The following is a 10,176-nucleotide window of genomic DNA, read 5'->3' as shown; positions in this document are numbered from 1 at the left end:
GACCGAAATAGTCTATCAAACTTTTTATATTTATTTTATAGCCAATTTTTATACCCATTGATCGGATTTATCTATAAATTATGTAAATTACATAATCCACTTTTGGATTAAAAAAAACGAAGAAAAACGGGCATTATGCAAGTCGTGTAAGTTAATATAAGAGGTCCACATTGGCATTGCGCAACTTGCTTAAGAGCATCCACAACGGATTTTTTATAATTTATTTAAGTAAATAATCAAAAGTCAAAATAAATTACATTCAACTTCAACAGATTCTTTATTTTAGATATCTCATTATTGATTATATTGTTTAAATGTTCTATAATTTTATGGTCCCAGTACATTTTTTTAAAACTTTATTATAAAATGATATTAATTCAACTCTTGTTGGTGGAATAAATAAAAAAAACTCATTTATATAAAATGATATTAATTCAGCCCTCGTTGGTGAAATAAATAAATAAAACTCATTTATATCTCATCTCTTTACTCTGTGTTCCCGAAACCTTTTTTACGACTGGTATGGAGGGAAATGGGAGGAAAGTGACAAAAATCGTGTTCTCGGAACTTTTTTAAGAGCTCGTTGATAATTTTTTTTAAAAGTATATAATATTTATATACGGCAAATGCAACAAATAAACTCACACATCTTCCTCACCTATGGTGAGGTTTGAACCCCTGACCTCCTAGAAGGCCAAGGGCTACGATACCGCTAGGCCAAAGGCCCTTTGGTAAAATATTGATAAGTTTTCTCCTAAATGTTTTGGATTTGGATTTCATGAAGGGATTTGAAATTATTGGTGTGTTTGGTTTGTAGGACTTCATTGTTTATAAATAATTTATAAACAAAAGTATAAAAATAATTGAATTACATTTTTATTAATTGATTATTACAAAACAAATGTTTTTAAAAAAATTTAAAACCTTATCGCATACAATCCTATTAAATCTCGATCGCTCCCTAATGATTTCAAAATCCTATGCTTGAAGGATTTCAATTAAATCCTAAGATTTCAAATCCGAACAATCCAACAAACCAAACATGAGATTGAAACGGATTTAAAATGCAAATCCCTCCAAATCTATTTCATTCATTCAAACCAAACGCGACCTTACTTTATTTTATCTGTCTTTCTTTTCCTTCCTTTTTTTTTATTTTCTTCTCTCCAATTTAGAGAAACAAATCGTTAGAGTTTTAGAAAATTATTTATGTTGGAGTTTGAAACATTTAAGTATCCGGGTAACCGGTTGAAAAGCATTAACCTGTTATCATGTTGATGTGACGAGTGATGTGATATTAAACTCAATATTATTTGTTGAAGTGGTTAATGACTTTAATCTTTTTTTTTAATCTAAAATTAGTCTTCAACTAATTACTCGAGTACTTAAATGTTTAAAACTTTACATCTTATGTACCAAAATAGAAGTTTTGAAAGTACGTTACCCAAAATATAAATCAGGTTAAAGTACGTTATCTTTTTCATACAATTTGCCCATAAAAAATCAAGCGTTACACTAAACATGAACCGAGAGGCCGTTTATCAAACACTAGTCGGCTAAGTGCTTACTGTATTGCTTACCTCACTGGTGAGAATAACATATGACAAATATTTTATCAGGTGAGTAAGGTTATAGACTTTTACCCAATTAGAGGTTACTCATTAAGAGACACATACCATTTTACTGTGTCATTTTGATAGCCGACATCTTATCCAATAACTGAAGTAAAGATGATGACTCTTACTCATAAACGTTTCTAAACGCCCATAAACAAAACTTTATTACATTTTAATTGTATTTTTGTCCAAAAATTAATGAATAAGTATCTTAAAAATTAATGAATAACTACTGAATTAAATTAGTGCTTAGGATACTGAACGGAGGGTGTGTAACTGACGTAGTATGAAACTCATATGGGTTGACAAGTATCGTAACTTTAAAAGGATAAAGAGTTATCAGGCAATAAACTCAAAGAAATAAGAGAAAACCGTTATATAATTAAATACGAGCTGCCATGTTTTTTTTTAAGTATATAATATTTATATACGGCAAATGCAACAAATAAATTCACACACCCTCCTCATTTATGGTGAGGTTTGAACTTCTGACCTCTTAGGAGGCCAAATGCTATGATACCGTTAGGTCAAAGGCCATTTGGTTTATTTTATTAATCATCATATGAATTGAAAGAGAAAACATAAACCTATTTATAGGCTAAAAGAAAAAGAAAACCTAAATCCAAACCAACTAGGAAAGCAATTAAATAACAGTTAAAGGAAACAAAATAAATAAGCCTAAACCAGTATGAAAGCTGTAACGATAAATGCTAGAATAAAGGAACCGCAAAAAAGAATTGATCAGGCTGTTGTGAGTAGGGACAACTGACGCACGACCCAAGTCACATGGTTGATTGCATAAAATGTTTTTCTACCTTTAAGGGATTTATGCCACCAGGCATACCCCCTCGTCGCATGTCCAGTCATGTGGGCTCCTATTCCTTTCTGTTGGTCGTAGCTCATGCTACATTAGTATCAGAACCCAAGATAAGACAGAACAGAACAGAGAGATTAAGCCATAAGGGTTGATGGCGGGATTGCCAAAGAAAAAGGAGAGACATGAATCAAAACAGCCAAATCAAAAAAGACAGGGCTGTTTACCAAACACTTAATTGAGTAAGCGTTTAGAAAAGAGTCATCATTCTCATTTACCTTACGGGATAACATTTTCAGTCATCAAAATGGATTGATGACAAACATTTATAACCTAGTAAGTGCTTACCGAGTAACTGTCATCACTCTATCCTTATATTCCCTTTCATCAAGTAAGATATTGATATTTTTATATTCACCCGATAAGATAACTGAACTAGTATATAAGATTATGTATGCAAAGCATGGATCCAAAATCCCCAAATTACTCATCCTTGTAGCCCGGTCATCCAATGCGGATTTGCTGGGAGTCATTTTTGTGGGTCCCACAAAGATTACTCAATAAACTTGCCTCTTACCATTCGCACCATACATAAAACCCTCCTCCATTACAATATTATATTTTCTTGATGGTTTTTGCCCCCTTTCTTCTCTTACCGGCCGGCCACCAGTCTCTCCTCTCTTCATTCACCACCGCCGCCGCCGCCACCGCCACCACCACCACCGTTAGCTGCCCACTTTACCATTCTTACTACATCCGCTTAATCCTCACATCTCTCTCATCCCTTTTCTCTCTATATGTGTATATATGTATATCTATCTTACCCAGAAAAGCCTTACCTTTCTTGACTGTTTCTTGAACCTACATCAACCACCGCCGTCATCCGCCGCCTCCAACCACCACAAAAGCGGTGCCCTTTAGTCTTATCAGATACCCATATATAGTTCTCAAAAGGGTTTTCGAAATATTGACCTTTTTTGTAATCTGGCCAAGAATTCTTGATGTACTACTCTCAGATCTTCAAGAAAACAGTCAATATATTGGTTCTTTCTTAGTTTTATCTGATACCCACTTCTTATTTCTTGACTTTGGGGGTTCAGACACCTAGCTGCTGACTACTGGAGGCTGAAATCAAGACTTTTGGTATGTATTTGTTGAGGATTTGGTGTTTTATCTTTTAAGATTGTGGAAGATTGTTGGGTTCTCTTGGCAGCTGAATGAAATGGCCTTTTGACTTGTGAACCCTTTTGCCAAAATCTCTCATATAAGCCTTTAATCCATTGTCTGTCGCAGCTAGGGTTTGATTAGGGTTTTGTTGGGTTGTAAGAATTCTAGGATAACCCTTTTGGTTAAAGATTTTTTTTAGACAGGTGTTAGGTTACATTGTTACTTCTGTAAATTAGGGTTTCATTTTAGGGTTCTAAAATGGGTTAAAAACTGAAGTGGGTATATTTTGATTCTTGCTTTCAAACATGGCTGCAAATGGTCAATGTTTTGTGGAATGGAAAGAGCAATTTGTTTCAAAGGAAAGGGGTAAGAGGGTAGTTCACTATTTCTTGAAAGATATATCCGGAGAATCGGTGCTGGCGGTTGTGGGAACAGAACGGAGTGTTAGGCATATGTTTTACGTGGTTGCTGAGGAGTTCTTGAAAGTCAACGAGGCCGAGAATTCGGTCAATGCAGGATATAGATGGAGATCAAGAAGAGAGGTGGTGAATTGGCTTACTTCTATGTTATCCAAGCAGCATCGGCAAGGCGAACATTCGAGTAAGTTTCTTGCATTTGCTGTATCTTGATTTCCACCATTATCAGACTGTAAAGCTTGAAACTTTATATCTAATGCAGACTTACTTGTTAGCCATATTAGTGCCGAGAAGTTTGGTTCTCAAATTACGTACAATTAAAGATGTAATCTGCAATTGATTGATGGAAAATGTTGGTTTTCTAGATTGCTCAATTTGAATTGATCCAATATGATATATAAGAGTAAACAGTAGAAAGATACAATCTTGTGGTTGTAGTTATATATAGCGTCAGGTACAGGGGAAAACCACAATAAAATGAAAAACTGAGCAACACCATGGTTTTAACATTCATCTGGATGGATGCACATGCACATATAAGTAATCTGTAAGCAATTTGTCCGGTATGCACATGTGCATAACATGCACACGTGCATAGAAACCAAGAAACAACTTCAATTACTTATATGGACATGTACATATCGTACAGATGAATGGTTACCAGGGTGTTCCTCAGTTTTTCATTTTCTTGGGGTTTTTCTCGAACCTCCCTCTCTCTCTATATATATATATGTGTGTGTGTGTGTAAAAAGTTCATATTTTTAGCACTGAAAGTAAATTTTATATCAACAATGCTGCGTAGAATCCAGAGAATATCACAATTTTTTGTTAGTTACTATTCTTATATGGCGGTATCTACCTTAATGGTCTCATTTTTTACATGGGGTTTTGAAGTATATAATATTTATATACAACAAATACTCGTGCACCCTCGTCACCTTTGGTGAGGTTGAACCCCGACCTTCTTGGAGGGTGGGTTCTACCGGTGACCCGGGTTCTCTTGGGCCAATGGCCCTTTGGTTACATGGGATTCTTGGATTTTAAACTAGTTTACGACTTTATGGAATGTTTTGGAAGGGGACCTTTTTAGAAAGGAGGGGTCCGGGGATTTAGCTTCCAACCGAATCTTTGAATGGTTATAACAGTTAAAATAAAAATGACGACGTTTTTTTTGTCTTACTTTTTTACGGTATGATTTTCTTCTAATAAAGGCAAGATCTTTCATGAATTTTCTAATGAAGTAAAGATCTTCCCATTTTTGAAATTTAGAATCCCCTAAAAGTGATCACATTCCGGGAGTCGCTGCTTCATATCAGAATCGGCTTGCAAGAAACTTAAAGTTACGGACGCCGGATATAGTGTGGTCTGGTGTAGCATGGACGTGCGGTAAACAACTCAAACACTTCCCGGCCTTTTGCCGGAACGGGATTACAATAGCGGTAAGCATCTTTTTTTTACTTGTGATTTGATGGAATTCTTCGGGTTTTTAGGTCACTGAAACTTGCACAATTTGAACTAAACCGAGTAATAATTTTGTATATTTGTATATGTACATGATATGCTTAGTTTATTTATATTTATTTCTGTAAATAAGGCACTATTGTTAATACTAATAAATCTAAATAGAGAACATTAAGCAAAGATAATTGAAAAAGTAAAATGTCGAACTCATAAATCTCAAATGCACAAGCATTAATTGAATGGAAACTATTGTTTGGCTCGAGTGATCTTAAATTTGATTGGAAAAAGTTTGTAATTTACGATTGAAATAATGTTGGCTAAAATATTGAGGTCAAAGTGTTCACTGGAATGGCGACCGTTGGACCAACAAACCGGCTGGTGGCTCAAATCTGACCGAACCGAACCATGCGAAACTGAATGAACCAACCCATGTTCACATTTTCATCTGAAAATTAACCTTTTTGACCACCAAAGTGAATAGAAAATTAACCTTTTTGACCACCAAAGTGAATATGAGTATATATATATATATATATAAGGTCAGAGGAAAACTGTAAAAAAATGAAAAACTGAGCAACACCCTGACAATCGTTCATTTGGACCATATGCACATGTGCATACAAGTAATTTATGTGCATAAAAACCAAGAAACAACTTCATTTACATGTATGCACATGTGCATACCATCTAGATTAATGGTTATGAGGGTATTCCTCAGTTTTTCATTTTTTGGGTTTTTCCCCTGAACCCCCCGCTCTCTCTCTATTTATTATAGCTGTTAGGAACCCAAAATTGATTAGGAACCCGGGGACCATCCACGAAGTCCCTCTTCAGAAAGAATATCATCGTGAATAACTCATTTATGATGAATATGGAGGTGTTATTCATTATTAATCACACATTCATGATGAATACACGCCCATATTCCTGATGAATATGACACGTATCGTGCTATTGGCGGTCCCTGGTTCCTAATCAATTTCAGGTTCCTAACGGACCCGGCCCCTATATATGTGTGTGTATAGGATTTGGGTTCCTGCTGAGAACAACCCCTTTTCGTGAGAAGGTGAAGGCACCTATATATATGCATGTATATATAGGGTTTGGGTCCCGACTCTCTCTCTATATGTGTGTGTGTGTGTGAAGTATGTATGTGTATTTGTTTGTTTCCTCTGTTTCTGATCTGTTCGAACAGACACTTTTGATGGAAACCAACCTTCATCGTTGCATCCTTTTATAGGTACAATCATTTGTTTTTGTTATGGCCGAAGAGGAAAAACGTCATCTTGCATATCTCGAAGATATGTATGAAGATAGAAAGGGTCAAAAGAAGGTCAAAGTGAGATGGTTTCACCACAATCAAGAAGTACAAGTTGTCGTTACCCTTCGAAATCCTCACCCGAAAGAGGTTTTCATTACACCTTACGCACAAGTCATAAGTGTCGAGTGTGTGGATGGCCCGGCCATCGTCTTGACTCGTGAACATTACGAGAAATGCGTATCTGTACTTCCCGAAGATCTATTAACTCGAGTTCATCTTTGCTTGAGACAATTTAAGAACAATCGTGTGAAGCCGTTCAAATTGAGTAAATTGTGTGGATATTTTGACCAGCCGATTTTTTCTATTCTGGATACCGAATATATTGAAGATGAAGAACATAGCCCGGGAGATAATGTTAAGGTGGGAGTGAAAAGACCGAGAAGTTCTAGAGGGCGGCAGGTGGTGGTGCCGCCATATGATCCATCGTGCATGAACTTGAAGTATGAGATGCTGAGAAGGAGGCTCATCCCGAAGTACGTGAAGAACCAAGCTTTATATACGCCTTTTTTCAAGGCTAACGAAAAGATAGAGTTGTTGTGCCAAGATAGCGGGATTCGGGGATGTTGGTTTAGATGTACGGTATTGCAGGTTACTCGGAAACGATTAGAAGTCCAATACGATGATTTGAAGGATGAAGACGGAAGTGGTAATCTTGAGGTATGAAGTTCTATTTTTTCGGGAATTTTGATATTTTCATCAACTCAAATGACCTTTTTACCCCTTGGGGTAGAGGTAAAGTCTGCCTACATCCTACCCCTCCGAGACCCGACTAGATTTACCCTGTACGTTTGGTTTTGACTGATTTTTGACTTGTTTTTCCTTTTTAAGGAATGGGTTTCGGCTCTCCGATTGGCCATGCCAGATAAACTTGGGATGAGATACTCGGGTCGGCCAACTCTGCGGCCAGCACATTTGGAAAACGAAACAAACGTTGCTTTTGAGGTCGGTTCCCCGGTGGATGCGTGGTGGAGTGACGGCTGGTGGGAGGGAGTGGTAACTGGAATCAGTGATGAATCTGGGGATGGAAATGTTCGCGTTTACGTTCCCAGTAAGTTCTTTGATCCCGATGATAAAAAGAAAACTTTAGCTTTATTACCGTAATGATTTGACCCATTTCTATCTTGATAACTTGAACTTCGTATAACATAGTGTTTGCGACCGTAGCTTAGTTTTTGAGCTTGTTGAATAAGCCCCGTTTGGTTAGCCATAAACTAGATTTTTGTAGAGCTTCTTTTTCTTCCAATATGACCCTTATATTTTTCCAGTTAGTTTTTCAGCATGTTCTTTTAGGTCGTTTTACATTGTCATCTAGCTTATTAGCCAACGGCTAGCTTTCCGGCCGGCAACCGGCTTTCCGGCCAACAACTCAGTTTGGCTAGCTTTTCAGCTAACGGCTAGCTTACCAGTGAACAACTAGTTTGGATAACTTATCAGCCAGTTTGCCAAACATAGCCAAAGATTCGAGCTTTGCATTCCGTCACATTGTCACAGTTGAATCTTGGTTCTCTATGCTTCTCGAGCCAAATCATGATAGCTTTAGCCTTATATAGCGTCGTGTTTCCCCCAGGTGAATCTTGATCCTCTATGCCGTATCTGACCCGATATTTTCTTCCGTTTTTTGTTGACAACAGGCGAAACTTTGTTTCTTGAACTACACAGAAAGAACATTAGAGTTTCGAAAGATTGGGTGGGAGACCATTGGGTCGATCTCGAAACGAAACCCAACATCCATTCATTGATACCTGCAGATACAGGCCCAAATGTAGATGAAACCAAACCCGAAAGTTTGCCAATTTCGTCCAAAGAAACCCCTGCTTCTAACGACCCACCTGAATCAAATAACGACAAGCCACTTCAAGAGGACGACATTGGTCGTAAAGCCGAAAACGACCTGAATCCATCCCACGATGATAACGATATCGAAATTGCCGAAAAGGGCTTGAATCATGAAGCGGAATGAGACACCCGAATTACCGAATGACGGTTTGTGAATAGCAGTGATCAAAATGAGGTTAGGGTTTGTACTTTTTACTGATTGTTTTTTTAGGGTTTTCACTTTAGTAGGAGAAGAGGACCACCCTACGGTGGGTGGACCTCCAATTTGTAACCTTTTAGTGCTTTGACGACTTGAAAATCGTGCATTGAAAGATGTACATTTGGGATCTGGTTATGTATTAGTTGTTGATGTACCATTGATGAACCAACAGTGGAAGTGTTGACTAGGTCGTGATTGTCGTTTCATTGTGTTGTAGTTGTCGTTTTGTTGAAAGCGGTTGGCGTTTCGGTTTAGAAACTTGGAACTTTGTGTGTCGATGTGGTCGAAAATGCGGAAATCGGTTAACCGGTCGGTTATGTTGGATCGGTTCGGACCTTTAAAATGCTTGAACCGTTTTTGTCTCTCTTTAACCAGTCATGGTCTCCGAGGAAAAGAATTAGAGACTCGTAAAAAAGGCATTTGGTCTAACAGTATTTGGATTATCAGTCGAGCTTAAGTATTTAAACCGAATTGGAAGTTCATTTGTTATATATAAACTAGAAGGTACTCGTGACTCGTGCAATACATCGAAACACATCTCGATTTCAATGTTTTGGTTTATTTTTTTTTATGTCGATATAATACGGTTTTATATGGTTTTGAGAAAGCGATGATGTTTTTATTTTTAAATAAAATATAAATTTGAAAATATTATAAAAATTTGAAAAATATATATATTGATATTAATATCAAATTAACTATTAAAAGTTTTTGTTTTTTTATGTAATTTCTTAAATTCAAATTTTTTCTATTATAATTTAATTTAGATTTAATAACGAAATAATTTAATTTAAGTTTAATAATAATTTTTTTATAAAGATAATACTTAAGTATTCTGTTAAAACTCAATGATTATCCTACTTATATTTAGATTTTTTATATTTAAAATGTGATGTTTATTTTGTATTTGATTATGTTTATCTGCAGTTAGTTACACGAATTCAAATATGGAGCTTTAATAAGTTGTACTTATKYAAAATTTACTTGTAATCTTGAATTTTAAGTAATATGCATCAACATACAGTAATTCGTGCATAAAAAATGGTTTTTAAGAATTTTTGTCAAATCGTTTATAATATAACTAAAAGGGTACTCGTGCAATGCATCGAGACACATTTCCATTTCAATGTTTTGTTTTATTTTTTATCCATGTCGATATAATACGATTTTATGTGGTTTTGAAAAAACAATAATGTTTCTATTTTTGAATAAAATATAAATTTAAAAATATCATATAAAATTTGCAAAAAATATATCAATAAATTAACTATTTAAAAGTTCTTGTTTGTGTATTTTTTTTAATTCAATTTGTTTATTATAATATATTTTAACGTAGCGAAGTAACT

General features: G+C 35.7%; 1 protein-coding gene across 1 annotated transcript; it reads left to right on the top strand.

Annotated features, from left to right (window-relative positions):
• Window positions 1–3,160: 3,160 nt before the first annotated feature.
• On the top strand, window positions 3,161–9,035 carry LOC112514938. The gene is made up of 5 exons (XM_025121582.1): window positions 3,161–4,197; window positions 5,283–5,452; window positions 6,715–7,452; window positions 7,624–7,843; window positions 8,427–9,035. The coding sequence occupies exons 1-5, from the start codon at window positions 3,903–3,905 to the stop codon at window positions 8,753–8,755; spliced, it is 1,752 nt and encodes a 583-aa protein (XP_024977350.1). The 5' UTR covers window positions 3,161–3,902; the 3' UTR covers window positions 8,756–9,035.
• The last annotated feature ends 1,141 nt before the right edge of the window (window positions 9,036–10,176 follow it).

The sequence above is a fragment of the Cynara cardunculus genome (assembly GCF_001531365.2).
Source record: "Cynara cardunculus var. scolymus isolate 2C chromosome LG 6, CcrdV1, whole genome shotgun sequence".
In the NCBI taxonomy this organism is placed as follows: Eukaryota; Viridiplantae; Streptophyta; class Magnoliopsida; order Asterales; family Asteraceae; genus Cynara; species Cynara cardunculus.
Note: the sequence above shows the minus strand (reverse complement) of the source record. Positions and strands in the feature narration are given on the sequence as shown.

What these genes read in the sequence shown, in the direction of transcription:
- LOC112514938 (XM_025121582.1), top strand. Translation starts at nt 3,903, where the DNA reads ATGGCTGCAAATGGTCAATGTTTTGTGGAATGGAAAGAGCAATTTGTT. An exon ending in GGAACGGGATTACAATAGCG is followed by an intron (nt 5,453 to 6,714) that starts GTAAGCATCTTT and finishes ATCCTTTTATAG; the next exon opens with GTACAATCATTTGTTTTTGT. An exon ending in TGTTCGCGTTTACGTTCCCA is followed by an intron (nt 7,844 to 8,426) that starts GTAAGTTCTTTG and finishes TGTTGACAACAG; the next exon opens with GCGAAACTTTGTTTCTTGAA.